Source organism: Acartia tonsa, chromosome 14, assembly GCF_053477335.1.
Source record: "Acartia tonsa isolate MP-2025a chromosome 14, ASM5347733v1, whole genome shotgun sequence".
Classification (NCBI taxonomy): domain Eukaryota; kingdom Metazoa; phylum Arthropoda; class Copepoda; order Calanoida; family Acartiidae; genus Acartia; species Acartia tonsa.
In genome coordinates, this window is record NC_137273.1 from 3,567,097 (window position 1) to 3,592,425 (window position 25,329).

Below are 25,329 nucleotides of genomic sequence, written 5' to 3' on the forward strand. Positions count from 1 at the left end.
ATCCTGCTGAAATATTTTGGTTTTACCTGGAATCATTATGGTTTTATGTCTAATTTCACCATATATAGGTCCCAGAGCTCGGCACTTACTTTTATCTTGATTCAATTGTAGCCTGGCGTGACGTATATCATGGACATTTGTGGAGTTGCTACGCACCTTTAAAACCTTTTATTACTAATTTATAAAAAGCTTGGAATTTAAAATTCTATAGGATTTTACATTACTTTAAGGGGTGGTTGCACGAAGTGCAGTTAAACTTGAATTTAGTGAACTGCTTACAAACAACTTTCCAAATGCACCTCGTGCAACTATCCCTTTCGAATGGACATATAAAAGACAAAAAAATAGAATTTTGTTCCGTTTAATATTTATTAAGATTTACAATATTATAATATATATAAATAATATAAAATAAATCAAACACTACATATAAATAACAAGATTACAAACAAACGTAAAATTTTAAAATGCTTGCCCAATAAAACTAAAACTGACTGGATTTGATGCGACTAAAACTGTTTTACTAATAACCTGAAAAAAAAGAAGAGATTAGTCTTTATATAAAAAACTTATGCATTGGAATTTTAAAAATAAGTTTATTATTGTGCTTATGTGTACTACAAAATAAACCCATCATTGAAGGTCTAAATTTATTTTTCAGTATGGCTTCGAAACAAATAATATCCGCTGGATTTAAATAGGTTCCAAGCCATTTTCTACAAATATTAAAATAACAATCATAGATTTAATACAATTTGTGTAATATTGGTTTTAACCTTTTTTATCGTTTTTATATCCACGGAAAGTTGTCTTAAACTGTTTTTAACCTATTTTTATAACGTACATAAAAAATATACTATGACACCAGTAGAATGAGACTGCAGAGCCTAAATTTGAATTAAGTCCCCAATAAACTTTTTTTGGGGGATTTAAATATTAATTTTTACTGTTGCCGTGATCATTTTGACCGAAGCAAAAGGTCTTTTTTTTATTTGGGTAAAATTCGTAGCTTTTAGAGTGTTTTGCTTCATAAATATTGTATTCTGGTATAGAGAAAAATTAGGCCTTATGATTTTACTATAAAAATTCACTAAAAAGTTAATTCTTTATAATATATCAACGAATTAACATTAACATGTTTGTGTTCTCTCACTTATTTTAAAAACATAAAAAATGTCTGTAAAGGGTTAAATGACAACAAATGTTTATGCAATACAACAAATTTATTTTTGTCACATATACAAATGTGTTATAAAATAAGATTATTCAAACTTATCTTTTAAAATAATTTTAAAAAGTATGTATCTTTTATGTGTATGGTTTTCATTCTTTTCATTTTAATTAAATAAAAAATATTTAACTACATTGGAAATACGTCACTTTGTGAAAACACTCTTTTTTTGAATTGTAAAGAATTATATAAAACAAGACTTCTTATTGGTTAGATTTCAGAATTATTTGTTTTATTGTAAATGTTAGATTTTTCAATGAAATTAATTGTTTTGGAAAAAAAAATATTTCCAATGAACAGAGTAATGTTTTTTTATTGTATCAATATAAAGTGAATTATATAAAAATGTTCTGTAAGCCACAATATTACCCGAAGTAAAAAAAAAACTTTTGCTTCGGTCAAAATGATTACAGCAACACTAAAATTTAATTTTTAAATCCCCCAAAAAAAGTTTATTGGGGACTTAATTCAAATTTGGGCTCTGCAGTCTGATTCTATAGGTGTCCTAGTATATTTTTGACCCCCCATTCAAAAATAGGTTAAAAACAATTTAAATACTATGATATAATAAATTCAGATTAAAGAAAGATTTAAAATTGAAAGAAGATGGATAAGATGAGTATGCACAAATGAGAGCAACTGATTCTAAAACACCTTTCATCAATAATACAAAATGTTCTTTTGGTTAAGCCTAATATTTTTATATCAATTTAAAAAAAAAATAAGTTTTACCATGGTTTTATAAGAAAAAACTTCCAATTGATAGGCATTTTTGACTATAGAGAAAAGGATTGTAACTTTTAATCTTGTAAACAGTTTTATTAGTGTACTTTACAGCATTTGATAAAGTGTTAGAGTGTTATTTTTTTTAAACTTTTGAACTCAACAAAACATTTATTTATATTTCATCAAAAAATACTTAACATTAGAAAATATAATTCATTGAAAACCATAGGGAAACTTAATTCTTTTAATTGGTATAACTATATCCAACACTGGCGGCTACGCCCCTAGAGGCCTCTAGGGGTACTTGAGGGTAATATCGAATTTAATAACCCAATTTATTATTTTAGATTCTAACAGAAAAAGTAAAAAATTCTTTTTTTTAGGAAGAATTTTTTTTTGCGGGGGGTTGGGGGTGCCCCCCTTCCATTTGAATTTTAGTTAAGAAAAATTCAAAATAAAATTTTTTTTGGAGTGGGGAATTTTATTCTAGGGGAGATTTCTCAAGTGAGGGTTGTGGTACCCTCCTCCAAAATAGTTATAAACCTTTCCGGTGCCTATGAGAAGCTACCCTGTTAAGGAGAACCAGATCGGTTCAGCGGTTACCGAGATCATTTGGTACAAACAAACACACAAACAAACATCCTTTTACTTTATTATAAGGATACCCCTAGTATATTCACAAAAACATATTTAGAATCACTGCTAAAAGGTGCTTAGAATCTCTTGCTCTCGTTCGTGCATAGTCCCCTCCATCTAGAAACGCTCACATACAACCTATTACTTGGCAAATAGCCATTAAAGTTTTTGGCAGACAGTCACTAAATACAAAAGACGAGAAATCATTAAATATCAATCTTTATTGAAAGTCAGGGGCTTTGATTCAGCCCGTTAATTACATTTGAAATTGCCGAAAATAAAATATTTTGGTTGGGTAAAACTTAATTTTTGATGTAGCTGGAGGGCAGTGGGTAAGAAGGGGGAGAAATAAGGGGCTAGGATTGTTGCGAAATTTTTACATAGAATTGTTTGTCTAAATCACATTTCTGACTAAAAGTAAAGTTCTTACTAAAGGATATATATATACGTGAAAATTATTAAAGAAGAATTTTTGTCGTTAGTTTTAGGTTGCTAATATAGATATTGGCCAATTTCTCTCCTAAGTGGTTAGAGGAGGGGTTGAGGGTATTATTATATTAGCCAGCTGGTATTTAAAAACACTTTATATTCACATGTGCTATATCCATATTCTTTGAAGCAGAATATAGTGCCTATAAAAAATGACGTCAAACAACAGCATGACCATTGATAGGCCAGTAAACATTTACCATAGGTCAATTAAAATGTATACTGGCCTAACATAGGTAATTTGTACTGTGTGACGTCATTATTCATAGGCGCTAAAAGAAGCTTCATATTCTTACCGCCGCAGTTGCAAGGGGGACAGGGAGAAGCTGGTCCTGGAGGGCCAGGAGGTCCTGGGGGTCCACAAGATCCGGGGGGGCCTTGAGATCCTATACAAACATGGAAAAATAAACAAGGAGTAAAACGTTCATAAAAAAAAGGTAGGATAAACAAACACAAAATTATATAAAAGTACATTAGAAAAAATAAAATGTAATTCCTATTTACAAAATTAACCCTATAACCCAAAAAGAAAAGGAGGGCGGGGGGAGAGGCCAGAAAATTTAGAGAGAGGGGGGCGTACAACGCCACCTACCCCCTGGAATAGGTTTAATTAAGTTTAATAATTGCTTACCCTGAGCACCATAAGGTCCATCCTTGCCGCCAGTACCATCAACACCTGGATACAATTAACAATCAGGAAGAGAATACTTTTTTCTTTATTAAATCCAAATAAAAATGACAAAGATAAGATTTATTATTATTAGACAGAATTTTCTTCGTTTATATTAACTGCTATTATAGTCCAAAGATGATGTCCAGTACGTTCTTTCATGGTCAGGCGAAGGAAAATAGTAGAGGGGTAACCTTATGTTTAGCCAGCTGGGAGAAACATTTAATCCGGGTATGCAAGAAACACTCACAAGATCCCCTGTGTATTCTAAATCCATTGATACAGACAAACCTTTATTACTATTTTTATAGTTGCTTTCCCCATTTTAATTTTAGTTTTTTGGGAGAGGCAATTTCCCACAAAATTGCTAAAAACCTTCAACACCTATAACAATCTACATTGTAAAGAAGAACCATATTGGTTTGTCGGTTAGCAAGATAGAAATAGTTTTCCTATAGATAACAAATGAATTATAAAACTTTTAGCAAAATCGGAAACGTCATATTATAATACACGACAGGCTACAATTGAATCAAGACAAAAGTAAGTGCCGAGCTCTGGAACCTATGTATGGTGAAATTAGACATAAAACCATGATTATTCCAGGTAAAAACAAAATATTTCAGCAGGATCTTTTTGAGAAAATTAGATTTGAAAATTTCAAGTTCAATTTTCACCCTAGGAGTTGCCGCATAATCATGACAAGTAAAGCAAAGATTATTTAAAATTTTGAACAACTTTGCTTTCATGAAGTCTTTTATAAAACCTCTTTATATATGATTTATTTAAGGCCGAATTTCCCGGACCTTAGCAAAGCAACTGATAAACAAGGATGACAGCATCCATAAGTAGCAAAGCTCAGAAATTATGAATGTATATTATGAATATATTTACCATATACCAGTGTCATCCTATATATTTGATGAAATAGGGAAATGACGAAAACTTCAAAATCACGCAACCTTTTAATCACGAAAAATTAAAAATCTTGGAATCGAACTAGCACCACAATATATAAACAAATCTTAATGAAACTTGATGGAAATATGTAGACTATTAGCATATTCAATCCCTGATAATTTAAGCCGTAAATTTTAGATAGGAATTGAGAAAACAATAGAAAACCTAAAAATCTAGGAATCGATCTAGCACCCCTAATAATAAAAAAAATCGTAATAAAACTTAAGGAAAATATATAAAATGTAAATTTAAGCAATCCCTAAAAATTTCAGCCCATTATCTTAAAAAGTAGTTGAGAAAATCAGAAAAACATGAAATGTAGGAATCGATCTAGCACCCCAAATGACAGACGGTTGGACAAAACAATGTATAGATTAGATGGGCATATGTTATAAGAAACTAAAAATTTCAGCTGTCTATCTTTTATAGGAGCCGAGAAAATCACGTTTCCCCCACTTTGTCTCAGACGGACGGACAGACGGACGGACATTTCGAATTATAGAGTAGCTTCGCTACTAAAAAGGCCATTTATTAACTCCCTTCAGGAGTGGTTTTATGAAGAAATTTATAAAAGCAAAGTTGTTCAAACTTTTAAATATATAACTTTTGCTTTTCTTGTCATGATTATGCGGCAACTCCTGGGGGGTGAAAATTGAACTTAAAATTTTCAAATCTAATTTTCTCAAAAAGACCCTGCTGAAATATTTTGGTTTTACCTGGAACCATCATGGTTTTATGTCTAATTTCACCATACATAGGTCCCAGAGCTCGGCACTTACTTTTGTCTTGATTCAATTGTAGCATGGGGTGAATAGTCTATTATTCCAACATACCATAATTAAAGAGTTTTAGGCTAAAAGTTTTGAAATGTATCTCCTTTTTATACCTGGATATCCAGTATATTAAATTTTCAAATCTAATTTTCTCAAAAAGACCCTGCTGAAATATTTTGGTTTTACCTGGAACCATCATGGTTTTATGTCTAATTTCACCATACATAGGTCCCAGAGCTCGGCACTTACTTTTGTCTTGATTCAATTGTAGCATGGGGTGAATAGTCTATTATTCCAACATACCATAATTAAAGAGTTTTAGGCTAAAAGTTTTGAAATGTATCTCCTTTTTATACCTGGATATCCAGTAGGTCCAGGTCCTGGTTGTCCTGGTGGACTAGCAGGTCCTGGTGGACCAGGGCGGCTAGCGCCATCGTTTCCGGGTACCCCGTTTATTCCTTCCATTCCCGGGTTGCCCTTTTCTCCTTTCTGTCCATCTTGACCATCTTGATCACCAGCTACGCCTTTCATTCCTTACAATAGAGATAACCTACAGACATACTGTCGGGGCTTTACAAAAAGTCACAAAAAATCAACCATGTAACGTCATAAACATGACGGGATGAGAGGAGAAATAGTAAAGAAAACCCATAACAAAAGAGATAGATAATCCCTTATTTTTATGACGTCACATGGATAATTTTGATAAAAGAATACTAAAAGTACATTTAAGACTTCTCATTGGCTGAAACATTTCTTAGATCTTGGTACGCAAAGGCATAATCTTTAAAAGCAAAGCTTTTCTATAATTGGGGTCAGTACGTACATCACTGATAGCTTTTTTCGTTAATGAAGGCTTTAACATTTTTTTTTATGCGATATATAATAATCAGATTGATCTGATCTTTGGTGTATCAATTCCTATTACAATAAGGCACAATTAGGTAACTTATTCGTATAATTTTTTTTTCTCACTTGTATACTGTAAAGCAGGTGGCAAAAAAAAATAAGTTAGTTATAATTAGTTGACTTTCTAAAAATTATACAGTCGAAAAATTACGTTGCTGTCTAGAGATTTCAGCAAACAAAATTATCTTTAATTTTTTACGAAAAACGTAGTCAGATGTACAATCTGGGTAAAATTATGCATATTTATTATTTACCTTTCATACCAGGATTTCCAGCAGGTCCATCATCGCCAGGAGGACCGGTAGGACCACGAGGGCCAGGATAAACACCTGGCATCTTACATACAGCTGAAATCGAATTCACACAAGGCCTATCATTCCATTGATAGTTTGTATTAATTCTGTACTACAAAAAATAACAAACAATTATACATCACTAAATTAGTAGTCATGTTGTTTATGTTAAAATAACTAGCTATATAAATTGCAAATATCACAAAAATACGATTTTAAAGTCCTGATGTTTTTAAAACTACATGGTAGAAAATTTAAATGCTTTCAATTAATATGCTCTATAAACTTAGTTTAAAACCATTGAACAGGAAAAATTATGCAGTTCACTTAATTAAACTTTAAATGCATTTCGTGCAACTACCTCTTTGTTAAATATTGAAACTTTTAACTACTTTTTGAAAGCTAAGATTTTCTATAATTAGGGTTAAACCGTCTGTCCGTCTGGAACATATAGCTTTTCTTGTTAAGCATGTTAAAATTGTCCTATTGATTTAAAAATTTGCATGGTAGTAGTTAGGTACGATTTAGAAAGCGTTTTTAACAACAATTTTAAATGTATTAGAATTATCCTTGTTTATCCTTAAAGGAAGCCTGCAATAAATGCCACGCTTTAACTGCTGAAAGACTGCAACATGTAGATCCAATACCCCAAATCTAAAGCCTTCAGCTTCTGTAACAAAAAAGTTCTAGGCATTTTAAAATGACATTTTATGTACAATGAAAATTTGAAAGAATTTTAATGCTAATGTTAGAAATTTTGAAATTAAACTACGTGGCCTAGAAACAAAATTATAGGCTTATTTTTGTCATAAATTTAGATTCCCAGTAACTAATTATATTTTTACAATAAAAATACCCATTTTTATAGTCAAAATCATTAAAAAAAATAACTTTAACTTGCATTGTACCGAGTGTACTGTAGCCAATCAGAAGGCTGAATCAGCTAAGCAACCAATCACAGCTGAGCTTGTATTAGTTTACCCCTTTGTTTCTGCTATGATTTTCGTTTACAAATGCAATTTAAATCGAATAGTTTTCTTAGATTTTGACTATGAAATGTGGTGTTTTCATTATAAAAATGTAATCAGTTACCGGCAATCTAAGTTTCTGACAAAGATAGGGTTATAATTTTGTGTGTCTAGGCGACGTAATTTAATATTGTTTTTTTCTTTTATGAGCATTGGAAACTTTTCAAATATTCATTGTACATAAAATGCTATTTTGAAATGCCTAGAACTTTTTTGTTATTGATGCTGAAGGCTTTAAATTTTGGGTATTGGGTCTACTTGTGGCAGTCTTTCAGCAGTTCAAGTGTGGTATTTCTTGCAGGCGTCCTTTAATTATAAAATGTTTTTTGACTCTTTACATTTATGTATATTCTGATTATTCAGTTCTGACACTCTACAAGTGTTAATATTAGTTTGTCCTATCGTTTCAAAGCTACACTTTTATGGTTGTTGTCATTATCTAATTTAATAATCTACGTTTAATATCTATCAATGCAGCTAAAAAAAAAGTCTTACGTGGACACAGTTTTCATTTCCCCCGGCATTATTTGGTTCACCCGTGCCCCAAAATGCAAATGTAACTGAAAAGATAAATATTAATACCTATATTTCGAAATTGCAACAACTTTTGTTACACAAGAACTTCGAATTTTCAACATTTACAAAACTTCTTGCTTTATTGCTTGAAGATTATGTCAGATCTATATAGGAAATAAACATCTAAAAATGAGCTCGAGTTTAAAACTCATATTGCTCCAACAATCTATATTAAACTCTCATTGACCAGAACAATAAGACCCATTATTATAATAGAATTTACATAAAAATAAACATTTTTGGAAGAAAATGTCCTTCTAGCCTTTAATGTCAAATATTTAAATGTTTAATCAAGTATTTAAATTTGAAAAAATATTTATTTACTATAATAAGCTCCCAATATTAGTTATACAAAGAAATATTTTTGGTAAGCAGGAGTTAAAACCTCTAATAAAACCAACTCAGTAAAAATATATTTATGTATATTAATTGGTAAATTTACCTGCAGAGCCATCAAGCCAAACAAAGGATCCCTCGGTCTCTATGTCATTAAGACCTATCCAAAATCCCCTATCCTCATCGTCAACTTCTTTCAGGAGTTCTAAATATAATCTATTTTCTGTATCGCTTTGAAACCGATTAATATCCAGTAGATTTGAGCTAGTTTTTCAGCCATATGGAAAAATTATGTTTAGTATTGTATTATGTCCAGTTCTCTACGAAAATAAAAATGTACAATCATGTGACTAAAATTGAAAGGTATCAAAGGTTCGAGGGAATTATTCTACTATAATTTTTTTTAGATTTTGAGGGTTTTCAAAGTAATTGATGGAATAACACCCCTTAAACCAAACCCTTGGACCTCTATAGTCATAGCAATTATGTTTTCTGCAGTTTTTCCCAGTTAAATTCTTTAAGAATTTTTCCTATATATTTTTAAACTTCACTACTTTTAATATTTAAAAACTAACCTACAACAAAATTGTTTTCTTCTGCGTCGATTATTTTGGCAAGGCTTGAACCCCTGGCTTCAGAGGCACATGCGTCTTTAGCATCTTCCCAATCTAATTCTTCATTTAAAATCTTGAAGCAGGAACCTAAATAAGATAATAAAAATATAATAAGAATTTTAAATTTTAATAATTATTAAATCTATATGTGCTATGTATAATAAAGATATTTGTCAAAAAAAAGGATGGTTTCCTAATTAATAAAATTGTCAGTTAAAATCTTATTAAAATCAGCTAATATCTTATTTTTGCTATCGGGCAAAAGAAAAAGGTGAGGTAGCATTTTGGAAGGTTATAGAAATTATAAAATTCAATTATAATGTAAAATATATTTTTTTTGTAATATTTTAAGTATACAAAATTTCATTAAATCCTAATTTAACAATGATTGAAACTTATCATGTAAACTTATAGAGAAAATTAAGATTTCAACATTATCTTTAAATAAAAGATACCAAATATTTGTTCCTTTTAAACTGAACATCATATGTTACTGTTATACTCTAACCAGATTCCTTAATTAAGAGGAGATATTTAAAAACAAGGATGACAACATCCATAAAAGCGAAGCACTGAAACGTTAGGACAAACGGACATTAACACTTGTATAGTGTCTAAACTGAATAATCAGAATATAAAAGTATAAGAGTTGAAACAAAATTGTAAGTAAATTTGTTGAAAAACTGCTTGATACAGGATAATGTTTATGGACATACTTACATTTTTAGGACTTGATTATAGAGTTGCTTCGCTTATAATATTGTTCTTTGTTGTCCCAGGAATCAATATACCAAAAATCAGATCAATCGGATAATTAGATCTCATAAAAATTTGGGATCTACTGCAGTTCACTGTAAAATATTGCTGGTAACGAATATTACTAAAAATTTATGAATTTTAAAGGCTGCTAGCTGCCAAACGGCTGAATGTACAGATCATACCCGCACACCATTTTAAGCGGCATAAGGAGGCCGACAAATAATCTCTAATAGCCAAGATCCAATGATGCACAGGGAAAGCTTCACTGAAGAAAACCGCGTAAAATAGGTCTTTTTTGCGCATTTCTATGCACTACAAGATATTTATGCATTATTGATTTATGGCTATTCCAGATTATTTGTAGGCCTTTTTATGCCGCTTAAAACTATGTGCGGGCATGATCTGTACGTTCAGCCGTTTGGCAGCTAGCAGCCTTTAAAATTCAGAATTTTTTAGCAATATTCGTTACCAGCAATATTTTACCGTGAACTGCAGTAGATCCAAAATTTGTTGTTAAAAAAGTAGAAAAATCAACATGTTTAAAATGGACATACGGACATTATGGTAATGATTATAGAGTTGCTACGCTTTCTAAATCGTACCTAACTACTACAGGAATCATCATGCAAAGTTTGAAATTGATAGGACAATTCTAACATGCCTAAATTAACGAATAAAAGCTATCTATCTCGGACAGACGTACGGACCTACCCTAATTACAGAAAATCTACGCTTTTAAAAATTGAAATATGGGCATGCATATGTACTTTAAAATCTCGTTTACCAATAGAACAATTCATGCTTAATTTTTAGGAAGGGTTTATATTGGACTAGAGGATTTTGTTTTTATTAAGAGGATATTAGTGCACCAACTTAAAGTAAATTAACCGACGAAGGAAAATAAAATACAAAATTATCATATGTCAATCTTAAATTTTAAAGGTTCACCTAGCAAATCCTCTTAATACATGGACCAAAGCCATTCGTTTTTAAAAAGAAACAAAAATGAATCATAAAAAAATTATAATTAAAATTGCACTAATGAGTAATGGAAGGGGGATAAAATCGTTTTTAAAAGCGAAGCTTTTCTATAATTAGGGTCCGTCCATACGTCCGTCCGAGATAGATAGCTTTTATTCGTTAATTTAGGCATGTTAGAATTGTCCTATCGATTTCAAACTTTGCATGATGATTCCTGTAGTAGTTGGGTACGATTTAGAAAGCGTAGCAACTCTATAATCATTACTAGAATGTCCGTACGTCCATTTTAAACATGTTGATTTTTCTACTTTTTTAACTACAAATTTTCAAGTGTTTTAATTATCCGTTTGATCTGATTTTTGGTATATTGATTCCTGGGACAACAAAGAACAATATTATAAGCGAAGCAACTCTATAATTAAGTCCAAAAATGTAAGTATGTCCATAAACATCCTGTTTTTAAGCAGTTTTTCAACAAATTTACCTACAATTTTGATTCGACATTTATACATTTATGTTCCGATTTTTCAGTTCAGATACTATACAAGTGTAAATGTCCGTTTGTCCTACCGTTTCAGTGCTTCGCTTTTATGGATGTTGTCATCCTTGTTTATTAAAGTTTATAAGTTTTCAAATTATTCTTAATTCTTAAAATATATAAAAATCTCTCAAAAAAATAAAGAGTAATGTCACCAAACTCAACAAAACTTTTAAACTAAATGATTTTTGAGTTTTAATTAAGAAATTCGACCATTTGTAGTTGAATTTTATTTCTAAGAAATCAAAAAATAAGGTCTTTTTTATCAAATTATGTACAGTTTCTACCCAATAGTAGGGCTAGATTAAACCTTCACTGAATTTATGTTAGTTGAGCAAGAATATGTCTCTATGTATGTCTCCATACTATTGGCTATGTCCCTAGAGGCCTCTAAGGGCACTTAATGGGGAGGGGGGGATTTGAATTTGATAATCCATTTTTTTTTAAAGAAAAAGTTTAAAAAAAAGTGTTGGGTCACAATCCTTCCCACATTTTCAGTTTTAGTTATATTTTTTTTTTGGGAGGGGGGGGGGGGTGGTAATTTTACTAGGGGCGATTTCTCTTAGATGGTGGTGGTACCCTTCTCCAAAATAGCTATAACCCTTCCTAGGACCCATGAGAAGCTACCCCGTAAAGGAGAACCATTTCGGTACAGCAGTTAACGAGATCCTTTGGTACAAACATACAACAAACACACAGACATCCTTTTAATTTAATATAAGGATTATTTTAATCCAGATCAAAATAGTAACATTTATGATCTTAGTATAACTTTACCTGTTGGAAGATAATGAGACCAATCTGCAAGGCATGGTATTCCTAAACAAATGATATGAAATTTAAGGATTTAAACTCCAATTAATTGTCATGTTTGCAATTATCTTAATATAGCGGCTAGGCCGCTAGTGACACTTTAAATGTTTTTTTTTTTATTTCAAATATCTAATTGAGAAATAATTTGTCTATGTTACGAAAAAGCGAGAATATTTAAATATTTCTTTTGCAACTTCTTTTAGGACCTGTTAGATGCTACCTTGTAAAGGAGAACCCTATCAGTTCAGCGGTTAGCAAGATCCTTCGGTACAAACATACAAACACAAAGAAAAACAGTCTTCCTGTTACTTTATTATAAGGATTATCTTATCCATGGGCTGCAAAACTTTGGGTACTCTTATTGAATTGGTTAGTTCCAAACTTATAGTGTCCAAACTTTCCAAACATTAAGTTTAATCTACAGAAAGGTTAATTTTGTTTATCATTATTATTGAATATTGATACACATTAATTTATCTATCCCTGATAAAAGGTGTCAAAAAAGAAGGAAAATACACTGAGTTTACACGTTTTGTGAGACAACTATTAGGAATAAAAACAAGGATGACAACATCCATAAGTAGCGAAGCACAAAAAATCGTAGATTGGAACACGTACAAGTAGATTAAAAGGGTATTTATTAAGATCAAGAATTGATTTATTGGATAAAATAAACACGAAACCTTGTTTTATTATGTATGATGACGATGGTCAAAGTAAATTACATAAAAGATTCTCATAACAATGTGAAAATTTATTTTGATACGGATATCCCTAAAAAGTTTGAAAATTGGATAAAAAAAATATATGGAGAAATATGTAAAACATATAAAAATAGCCAAAAACCTGATTAAAGGCAGCCTGGCCGCCATGGTTGTTTTCTTGAAACAACAGAAAATTTAATTTTGATATCTATAACTGAAAAAATTTTGAAAATCAGACTATAAACACTGAAGATATGGAGACAAATGTGAAAAATATAAAAATAGCCTAAAACCTGCTAAAAAGGCAGTCTGGCCGTCATGGTTGTTTTCTTTAAAGGACGGGAAATTTAATTAAAATTAAATACTTAGAATTGAAAAAATTTTGAAAATCGGGCCATAAACACTGAAGATATGGAGAAAAATGTGAAAAATATAAAAATAGCCTAAATCCAGCTAAAGAGGCAGGGCAGTCTGGCCTTCATGGATGTTTTCTTTAAACGATGGGAAATTTGATTTTGATATCTATAACTGAAAAAAATTTGAAAATCGGACCATAAACACTGAAGATATGGAGAAAAATGTGAAAAATATAAAAATAGCCTAAAACCTGCTAAAAAGCGGTCCGACCGCCAATGATGTTTTAAAGACAATTGTGCTCCTTAATGATGGGAATGTTGTCAAAAAATTTCAGTATTCTATCTTTAATAGGAGCTGAGTAAATCCCATTTCCCCCATATCGTTACGGACTGACTGACGGACTGACGGACGGACGGACCAAGTGAATTATAGAGTAGCTCCGCTACTAAAAAGATAACAGAGGGCTTTTACTTTAAAAACTAACATATTACCATCTCAGAAGTCTATTTGAACAGAAGAAAATAGCCTAGGTATAATCACCCCACCCAAGACTTAAATCTACAAATTAAATAGCTTAACACCATGCTGGGTCCCATGTGAAACTTCCATTAAAAGTGAACCCAATTGATTCAATAGTTATTGAAATCTTCAAGCTACAAAAAAGCCATTTTTCCACTTTTCTTAGTTATCAGAATTTAATGATTAATGGCTTATTTTCTCCGTTTTTTAATGCAATTTATAGAACATTAAAAAAAATATTACAGTTTTTGTTAAAAAAGTACAGTAAAATGTAAAATTCAAAACTTAGGTGTCAACATCTAAAAATGGTTTTAGCGCATTTTTCTTATGTTCAAATCTTCTACCTTTTGCAAGAATGGCTGCAAAACGCTTCAAAGTTGAGATCTAGAGCTAAAAATTAATACAGATACTATTGGGGACATGTACTAGAATGTATCAAAGTTTGCAGGTAATATCTCAATCAGGGAGGGAGTACTGGCCCCCCAAAGTCGACTACTGAAAATCCAATTTTTTTCTTGCAAAGGGTAGAAGATTTGAACATAAGAAAAATGCGCTAAAACCATTTTTAGATGTTGACACCTAAGTTTTGAATTTTACATTTTACTGTACTTTAATTAAAAACTGAAATATTTTTTTAATGTTCTATAATTTGCATTAAAAAACGGAGAAAATAAGCCATTAATCATTAAATTCTGATAACTATACATGGGGTAAAATTGCTTTCAAAAAAATCTCATAAAAAAAACACCCTGTATCTTAGGATTCCTATAATTTCCTTAACAGCAAATGCCTTGTAAAGTCAAAATGATTGAAATTTAAAAATTTACCGGAGACTTGCAAAGATACGTTTGACAACAATAGGAAAATTAATATCTTCATTTTGAAATCTAAACTCTGAAAACAAAAAAATTCTTGGGGCACAGATATAAAGTTATCATTACTAGGACCCCCCCCCCCCATAAAAGCTCTAAATTGCGCGAAGTTTAAAATTATTGTCTAGAATAAATAAAGTAGTTTGTAACTGCTGTGCTTAAATACATAATATTTTTATATTAACTTCGCTGGTTATGATTGTCAACCTTGTTCTTATAATTCTGAACACAAATTTATATATAAACAAGGAAGACAACATCCACAAAAGCGAAGCTCTAAAACTATAGGACAAACGAACATTAACACTTGTAGAATGTCAGAACTGAAAAACAAAAGATAAATGTATAAAAGTAAAAAAAAACGAAAAAAACTATCCGTAACGGACGTACGGATCGACCCTAATTATAGAAAAGCTTCTTTAAAAAAATGTATTCACAGAGCTTTTACAACAGACATAAAAGACTATGGACAATGATATATTATATCAAAAATTAATTCGATTAAAAAAATAAGTCAAAATTAATTTAAAGCAAAACTTTTTTAGTTATCTACAAACTATTTTTTTTATAATGGTGAGCTAAAAATAACTTTGATACAAAAATATGAAATTCTACTAAATGTGAAATTCAGCAACCTATAAAATGAATAGTTGCTGCGTCCCTAGCATCTAGGTCAATTTGAAAAAGGGAAATAAGCGGCGAAAAGTATCCTTAAATTATCCCAAGATCAATGAAGAACTCAAAAAATTATACATAATACTAAAGACACTGTCTTCAAAGAGGTGAGATGTTAAATGAAAAATAGCTTAAAACCATCACAGGCTTAAATTTATATAGCTTAAAACAACCCAAAGGTGTTTGACAAAAACCCTTATTGCCTTATATTAAAAAGAATTTATTTAGGATTTCTTAATTTATCTAATGCAAGTTAAAAGAGAAAAATAATTTAATGCTCAATATTCAAACGGGGATTATTTAATTTGATAATAGTTATTTCACGCATCGGATTATAAACAGTTTTCCACTGATATAAAAGGTTCAATTCAAATATTAAAACCAGTTATTTTAGCCCATAGATGCACAAGGCACGAGCTAAAAAAACTGGTTTTAATCTTATAAAGAATAACTTGACACTATACCGAGATTTAAGGCTCTCAACAGGAGAACTAAATATGTTTCGTATTTAACGGACAAACACAAAACCTTACTACTTAAGTGCAAGCCCCCCCCCCCCTAACTTATCATATTCAGATTGGGTTTAAAATATTGTCACGGTCGTAGCGGTCATGCGTCTTGCGTCATATTGGCAGGGTGACGCAAATTTCAGATCTCGTTTTTCGCTGATTTTTCTTCATAAGATAAAAGCGATGCTTGCAAGATTATTTAAGTCGCTATAATATAAAGATAATTTTTATTCAAATCGCGAAATCTGGGATCTGAATTTTGCGTCACCCTTCTAAACTGAAAGTGGGGAAGAGAATAAGGAAGGGGGTAGAACCGGTTATAATAATGTTTTGTTTTTTTTGTCTTTAGATTAAACTTCACCCATATTCATGGGTTAATTGTGCAATAGGTAGTGTTGGTTCCCGGTTCAAGTTCCCGGTTCAAGCCCTGCCACGTGCAAAATTAACTCTGATGAGCCCTAAAAAGGGCGTAACACTGTGTCTATGAATACTTAATATAATAGTATTGAAAGGTTTAGATTCTTTTGAATTAAAAAAAGTCTTTAAAATAGTCCTAAAATAATAATAAACGACAAAAGTTATTATTTTGGACTTTTTCTAACACAAGATAATTAACCTTATTAAAAGGGGTAGTTGCACGAAATGCATTTGAACTTAATTTAGTGAACCGCATATGTTTTCCTAATTAATATGTTAAACTGTTTTTAACCTATTTTTGAATGGGGGGTCAAAAAAATACTAGGACACCTATAGAATCAGACTGCAGAGCCCAAATTTGAATTAAGTCCCCAATAAACTTTTTTTGGGGGATTTAAAAATTAATTTTTAGTGTTGCTGTAATCATTTTGACCGAAGCAAAAGCTCTTTTTTTACTTCGGGTAATATTGTGGCTTACAGAACATTTTTATATAATTCACTTTATATTGATACAATAAAAAAACATTACTCTGTTCATTGGAAATATTTTTTTTTTTAAAACAATTAATTTCATTGAAAAATCTAACATTTACAATAAAACAAATAATTCTAAAATCTAACCAATAAGAAGTCTTGTTTTATTTCAATTCCTAACAATTCAAAAAAGAGTGTTTTCACAAAATGACTTATTTCCAATGTAGTTAAATAATTTTTATTTAATTAAAATGAAAAGAATGAAAACCATACACATAAAAGATACATTCTTTTTAAAATTATTTTAAAAAATAAGTTTGAATAATCTTATTTTATAATGCATTTGTATATGTGACAAAAATAAATTTGTTGTATTACATAAACATTTGTTGTCATTTAACCCTTTACAGCCATTTTTTATGTTTTTAAAATAAGTGAGAGAACACAAACATGTTAATGTTAATTCGTTGATATATTATAAAGAATTAACTTTTTAGTGAATTTTTATAGTAAAATCATAAGGCCTAATTTTACTCTATACCAGAATACAATATTTATGAAGCAAAACACTCTAAAAGCTACGAATTTTACCCAAATAAAAAAAAACCTTTTGCTTCGGTCAAAATGATCACGGCAACAGTAAAAATTAATATTTAAATCCCCCCAAAAAAGTTTATTGGGGATTTAATTCAAATTTAGGCTCTGCAGTCTGATTCTACTGGTGTCATAGTATATTTTTTATATACGTTTTAAAAATAGGTTAAAAACAGTTTAAACTACATTTATATGGCATATATTTGAAATAATTTAAATTTTCTACCACATAGTTTTTAAAATATCAAGACTTGAAAATCGTCTTTTTGTGGTATATGCAATTTAAAAAGACGATTTTCAAGTCTTGTTATTTTAAAACTACGTGGAAGAAAATTCTTTTAAATATATGCCATTAAAATGTAGTTTAACCAATTAACCGGGAAAAAATATGCGGTTCACTAAATTAAGTTCAAATGCATTTCGTGCAACTACCCCTTTTTAAAGATTATTTGATAAATAAAGGCTGATAATAAATAATCAATATATTTACATTATAATCACCTAACGTTAACATGATTCTTTATCAACTGATAAAATTTCACATAAAACAGCTTTTTATACTAAATGTGAAATAAAACACCCCCCCCCCTTCCCTTTACTTTTCCCTTCATTTTTATTATAGTAACAGAATACATTATGTACGAAATTTGTCAGGGAGATAGGGGACATTGGGCTGTTTATCACAATAGTTTTTCTTATTCATTGGGTTATCAACCTTGTTGGTGGAGTGTTATTGAATTTTGATTGGTTGGTTCATTTAGTTGAGTGTCCAAACGTTTCAACCACTAATTGTAATATACAGAAGAGGTAATTTTTGTGTATCATCATTGGGAATGTACATCAATTGATTTGCCATCGTCTTATCCCCTTAGATTCCTGAAAAGTTTTACATTAAAAGTTGGGTTTCTTGATAAACTGAAATTTTATTGCCGAATGTGTACACAGAAGAGGTATTGGGAATGTACATCAATTCATTTGCCATTGTCTTATCCCCTTAGATCCCTGAAAAGTTTTACATTACAAGTTGGGTTTCTTGATGAACTGAAATTTTATTGCCGAATGTGTACACAGTTAAATGTGTGTCTTCTCATCCTAAAGGGTGTTAAAATAAAAACCAATCGCTTCATTTTTTACAATATAAACCTTACAGTTTTGGTCCAAAACTAATAAAAAATAATACAATTCATGCCCAAGCAATGACAATGAGAAAACAATATTGAATTTTGAATCTACTTGCCCTTCCAGAGCCCTAGAGCTTAAGACCTAGCCCTTGCAGAGAAATTTGCCCTACGCCGAAAGTGCATATTTTATTACAAATTTGTCTTTTTTAAAACCAATCGCTCACAATTTAAACCACCATAAGTACTTAAAATCTTGTAGATAGACCCCATAATGTTTAGAGTTTTTAATGGGGCATGTAAAGACCTTTCTTTAGACACCCTAACAAGGTTTCTAATACAATCTTAGCCAATTTGGCATCAAAAAGAAAGACCTGGCAATCATCAAGAACTAGGAATAGACAGAGCCGTCATGCCTCAAAGTTAGATGGGAATGTCTTTTTTATGTCAAATTGGCATAGATTGAGTTAGAAACCTTGTTAAGGTGTCTTAAGAAAGGTCTTTACATGCCCCATCAAAAACTCTAAACATTATGGGGTCTATCTCCAAGATTTGAAGTACTTATGGTGGTTCAAATTGTGAGCGATCGGTTATTTTTTTAACACCCTTTATCTCAATATTTACTACTAGCTAAAAAAGATTCAAACTTCCAAAAAAAATCAAAATTTGAAAAATTAAAATTTGAATGTATAATGTATAAATAATTTATACTTTCAAATTTTGATTTTTTTTTGAAGTTTAAAGTTTTTTAGCTAGTAGTAAATATTAAGATAGGATGAGGAAACACCGAGGAAACTGCGTACACATTTGTAATTAAATTTCAGTTCATCTGGTTTCTATGAAAAATGGATGACAATAACATCCAAAAGTAGCGAAGCTCTTGTAATTGATAATTTGTGCGAGAGAAAAAATTGTATGATAAAAATACATCAATCATTGACAATACAGACAGACTGACGGACCATATTGTTCATAGAGTAGATGCAAATTATTTTTGGACAAAAATCAGTGATTCCTTTTTAATTATAGCTTAGACAAACACATTTAACTAAACTAAAGCACATCTATTAAATTTTAGCTTTTAAAAAAGTTAAGTTTTAAAGAGGGATTTTTTTTCTAGGGTTTATTTCTCATAGGTGGGTGGTGGTTCCCTCCCCCAAAATAATTATAAACTTTCCCAGGACCTATGAGAAGCTATATTGTAAAGGAGAACCATATTCATTATTCAATGTATCATTAAAGACCAATTACCCAAGCACGTATCCTTGGCATAAATTGCATGTATTTACCCCCCCCCCCTTACACACCTCTTTATTCGTGGTTACGGTTTTTTTTAATTCGCGCACCCCCTGACAAATTTTGAAATCGATAGGACAATTCTATAATGCCTAAATTGACAAAAAAAAAACTATCCGTTACGGACGTACGGACCAACCCTAATTATAGAAAAGCTTTGCTTTTATAAAACCAGTAAAACATACATGAATGTTATTTATTTCTATAATAATAATGCATATAATACTTACGAATAACATCATAAGCTCAAAAGAATAACAAATTTTGATTTAACAAAGAAGAAGTTTCAGAGATATTTTTGAGTATGGATTCGAAACCGATTAATATCCTCCGGATTTAAACCGGTTCTCATCCAAATTGAAGAACCATGTATTGTATAGCATTGTATTACAAACATTTTCCCACGAATATTAAAATAAAAACATAAAATCAATACCAGAGCGATTGGCCCCTCGGGCCTAACAATTTTAATATCTGTGGAAAGCTGTCTATAACACGAAGCACTACGAAAAGAGTTCAAAGAAATTGTTTGTTTTACTAAAGTAATTAATGAAATAGAATTTTTATAATAATCACTAAAAAGGTTTTTTTTCAATATAATTTTCTTTTTTGTGTTTGTTGTGTTTATGAGAACTTTTTTGAATGCAATTTTACCCCACTTATAGTTATCAGAATTTAATGATTAATGGCTTATTTTCTTCGTTTTTTAAGGCAATTAATAGAACAACAAAAAAATATTTCAGTTTTCATTTAAAAAGTACAGTAAAATCTAAAATTCAAAACTTAGGTGTCAACATCTAAAAATGGTTTCAGCGCATTTTTCTTATGCTCAAATATTCAACCTTTTGCAAAGTTTAGATATAGAGCTAAAAATGTATACAGATACTATTAGGGACATGTACTAGAACATATCAAAGTTTAAAGGTCATATCTCAACTAGGGAGGGAGTACTGGCTCCCCAAAGTCGACTACAGAAAATCTAAGTTTTTTCTTAGAAGATTTAGGCATAAGAAAAATGCGCTAAAACCATTTTTAGATGTTGACACCTAAGTTTTGAATTTTAGATTTTACTGTACTTTTTAAATGAAAACTGAAATATTTTTTTGTTGTTCTATTAATTGCCTTAAAAAACGAAGAAATTCTGATAACTTTAAGTGGGGCAAAATAGCTTCCAAAAAAAGTTCTCATAAAAAAAACACACTGTATATATTAAGATTTAGATACAAATAAGTCCAGAAAATGCTTTTTTGAGATTCTTTTTGTTAACTTTTTACGTATTCAAATTAAAATTTTAGCTAAAAATAGATTAAAGTTACTTTTCTTTACTAAAAATACTATTTTGATTATATTTGCTTATTTTCATTGACTTTGTATATTACACATATATATTGCTATTTTCATTTTGGATCATGGAAAGAAAACGAAGTAGCGGGTTTCGTCGTATTTCACATTAGCTTTGATAGGTTAGGTTAGATAAATGTTAATGATCGGTCTGCAGGGTTAGGAAATAGGCCACTCCGGGTTGGAGCCCCCCGCAGGTGCTAGAAATGGGAGAAAAAAGCTACTGTAAAAATACGACGAAACACGCTACTTCGTTTTCTTTCCATGGTCCGTTATTGTTACATATGAGATTTAAACTAGAATAGTTTTGTTCAATAGTAGTGGCCAAGCTTTTTGTTTAAAAGTAAAATATAATGGTGCAAATTCTATAAAATTTCTGGGCCAGCCTAAAAGTTAGGTTTTCTTTAGCCTTACATTAATATAAAGGAAATATGCATGTGTAAGACGTAAGAAACCCCAGAGAGGAAGTGGACATTGGACTGTTAATTACTATAGTATCCAAAGTTTTAAAACATATCCTTTCAATGACTCCAAAACTTTGGGTATTTTTATTGAATAATGATTGGTTAGTTCAAACTAGTACTGTTTAAACTATTCAACCAATAATTTATCTAAAGAAAGGGTAATTTTGTTTATTATCATTGAGGATGAAAATAAATTTAACGTCCATTGTTTTATCCTGCAAATTCTTGACTTGTAGGCCATAAAAAATTTAAACAAGGATGACAACATCCATACGTAGCGAAGCATTGAACACTTAAAAAAAACTAGGAATCGATCTAGCACCCCAACCAATAAGCAAATCTCACGGAAACTTTATAGAAGTATGCAGAATCTAAATTTATTTAATCCCTGAAAATTTTAGACTTCTATCTTGAATAGGAATCGAGAAAACCACGGAAACTTAAAAATCTATGAATCGATCTAGCACCCCAGGTAATTGACATATCTTAATGAAACTTGGTGAAAATATGAAGAATAGAAACTTCAAAAATTTCAGGCGTCTATCTTGAAAAGAAGCCGATAAAATCACGTTTCCCTCAAAACGTTTCAGACGAACAGACGGACATTTCAAATTATAGAGTAACAAGGATGACAACATCCATAAAAGCGAAGCTCTGAAACGATATGACAGACGAACATTAACTTTTGTTGAGTGTCAGAAATGAATATACAAAATATGAAAATATAAGGTTTGACAAAATTATACGTAAATTTGTTGCAAAACTTCTTAAATACAGAATTCTGTTTAAGGAAATACTGACATTTTAATACTTGATTATAGAGATGCTTTGCTCATAATATTGTACCTTATTGTAATAGGAATCAGTTATCAAAAAATCAGATCAATCGGATGATTTTATCACATAAAAAATTGTTATTAAAAAAGTAAAAAAAATCAACATGTTTAAAATGGATGTACGGACATTCTGGTAACGATTATAGAGTTGCTACGCTTTCTTAATCGTACCTAACTACTACAGGAATCACCATGCAAAGTTTGAAATTGATGGGACAATTCTAACAAACCTAAATTAACGAATAAAAGCTAACTATCTCGGACGGACGGACGGACGGACGGACCGACTCTAATTATAGAAAAGCTTCGCTTTTAAAAATACACGAGAAAACCGACTGATAGATTGACCAACATATAAACATTGTAGCAAAGCTCTCCTTCTAAAAATGCCTAAAATCTTACTTAGATCACATTAATTGAAATTACATAAAAAAACATGTTATTTAAATCACAAAAAGTTTACAAAAGAAGTATTTACAATAATTTTAAACAAATTATTTTATATTTTAATTATTTACATACAAGACTAGGTTTTAAGTTTATATTATCAGTTTTTAGTGGCGAAGCTACTCTGTAATTCACTGTGTCTGTTAGTCTGTCATTTGAAGATAAATTGCTGTTTTTTTTGTGAAGATACCCCCTTTCCAAAGAGCATCTAATATAAGTTACTTGGTCAGTCGGTCCGTCGGTCACGCAACAAAAGAAAAAGGGACGGGACAAAATCAGCCTTAAAAAAGTGATTTTTAAACTCTTTTTTTTCACGGTTTACTTTCCCACTTCTCCTCTAATATCCCTCTTCTTTTTTTATGACGTCACATGGCTGATTTTTGAGACACTTTGTCCCACTACAAGAAAAAAAACATATTTTTTGAAGGTTTCGTGATTTCTGTTTACTTATTTTTTATTTCCTACTTTGTATTTCCTCTATTAAGAACACTAATCATTGTTCTAAAATTTTCTTCGTGTCCGTTTGTTTATGCATGCTTTTGGTGCTTCGCTACTTAGGGATGTTCTCATTCTTGTTTGATATCAAGCTTCTATTAAAAAGCTTATTTATTTTATGGGAAGACAAATATTCTAAAAAAAAATAGAATAGGAGTAAAAGAAATTTTTAAAAATCTTCTGAATAGAGTCACACCAACTATTAAACTTTTTCAGTTATACATTTAAGGATATTTTTGACATTTTTATGCCTCCCTCCCCTAGATGCTAGGGGCAAAACCGCTAGTAATACTTATTGTGTAAAGTATAATATGTGTATTCTAATTCAGATCTCCCAAGATTCTAGAGGCGAAGCGTTTAAAAGATTTTCTCAAAATATTCAGCATTTTCAAATTCAAATTAGAAAATGTTACTTATTACCATACATTTATATCCCGTCCTAAAACTTTTTTTAGAATATGTGTCTTCAATCCAAAATACAATTATTCTAAGTCATAGCATCTATAACAGACTGGTGCATAGCTGCGGCGGCCGCAGAAAGCGGCGAGCCCGCAGAGCCAGAGTACGGCGACGCCATTCCCCGTCCGTCCGCACAATTTGGCGTACCGCCCAGATGATTTATACCGCCTCCACCTAAACAAAATTTTAAATAGAGAAGATTCTTTATAAGGTATACTGTCTGTCATTCTATCTGTAAGTGTTCTGTCTGTCATTCTATCTGTAAGTATTCTGTCTGTCTGTCAATCCATCTGTAAGGGTCCTGTCTGTTTGTATATCCATCTGTAAAGCTGCTCTCTATTTGGTTCTCTCTCTGGGTTTCTGCATAAAACAGCGAGAGCTGGTAACTTTTGATGCTGTGAGTATTGGTTTAAAAAATATGACGTAACAAAAAAAATTAGCCAATGAGAGTCCACTACGCATGCCGCCATTGGTCAATAACGGCCTCTCATTGGCTATTTTTTTTTTGTTACGTCATATTTTTTAAACCAATACTCTCAGCATCGTAACTTTTTAATATATTAACCTAATAGGAAAGCTACTCTATAAATAATCGTGTTCTTTTATTTTTCTGTCACTACTTTACAATCTTTTATCCCCTTCTCTTTCCTCTTTTATTTCTCTCATTTGTTTTATCTTTCTCTTTATCTCTCATTCAATACTCCTAATCTTAGATTATGCTAACATTTAACCTTATTGTCATTGGTTTTTTGTTTGTAAAACCTTTGTCGTCATGTTTTATGTTAACAATTAGTATATAAGTGGCAGTAAATTACTCTAATACAAAAATACCTTCGTTAGAAGAAGCTGCTGAAATCCTAGCGGCTGCCGCCGCATCGTTCGACGTGATTGAGTGACTGACCGCTGCCTGCATAGCGGTCATAGCCGCGCTCTGCATTGTAGAGAATGATTGAACGGCGGACATATTGTTTCCGCCGAACCCTGAACTACTCACTAATATAAAAAGGAAGATTGTTTATTTTTGTCAGGGGTCAAATAATTCCAATTGAAATTGCCGCAAAATTTTAAATTATGTTGGGGTAAAGTTGGCGTATAACTTATTTTTCTTTATGTAACTGAAGAGGAGTGGGTAAGAACGGGGGAAAAGAGAAGGGCGTTTTGGAGAAATTTTCTTTTAGAATTATTTGTCAGAATCACATTCCCTTTTCCCTGTTTTTTATCCCTATATCTTTTGTTTTAAGTAAAGGTTTCGTGATTTTAATATTTTTGATGTCGAGGTTGCGTGATGTTTACACAAATATTAATCTTCTTTATAACAGAGATTTTGGTATTCGTCAAAGTATATTTTGATAAAAAGTATCTTAGCAACTTAAAATAAACAATTAGGCCCCCTTCCTAACCCTAAAAATATCACCTAGCC

The 25,329-nt window shown here is 30.9% G+C and overlaps 2 protein-coding genes across 2 annotated transcripts in view; both read right to left on the reverse strand.

The window, feature by feature from the left end:
• Positions 1-350: 350 nt before the first annotated feature.
• Positions 351-14,820, reverse strand: LOC145306619 (C-type lectin-like). The gene is made up of 10 exons (XM_080148848.1): positions 14,740-14,820; positions 12,297-12,338; positions 9,203-9,328; positions 8,734-8,832; positions 8,211-8,275; positions 6,649-6,799; positions 5,842-6,018; positions 3,714-3,758; positions 3,379-3,468; positions 351-531 (listed from the first exon to the last, which is right to left on the reverse strand). The coding sequence occupies exons 1-10, from the start codon at positions 14,789-14,791 to the stop codon at positions 524-526; spliced, it is 855 nt and encodes a 284-aa protein (XP_080004974.1). The 5' UTR covers positions 14,792-14,820; the 3' UTR covers positions 351-523.
• Positions 14,821-21,894: 7,074 nt separating this feature from the next.
• LOC145306451 (uncharacterized) overlaps positions 21,895-25,329 on the reverse strand; it is a 32,848-nt gene continuing 29,413 nt past the window's right edge. The window contains exons 13-14 of the mRNA XM_080148548.1: positions 24,741-24,902; positions 21,895-24,083 (exon numbers count right to left, since the gene is read on the reverse strand). Of these exons, the coding sequence (XP_080004674.1) occupies positions 23,938-24,083; positions 24,741-24,902 (308 nt within the window). The 3' untranslated portion in view covers positions 21,895-23,937. The remainder of the gene's footprint in view (positions 24,084-24,740; positions 24,903-25,329) is intronic.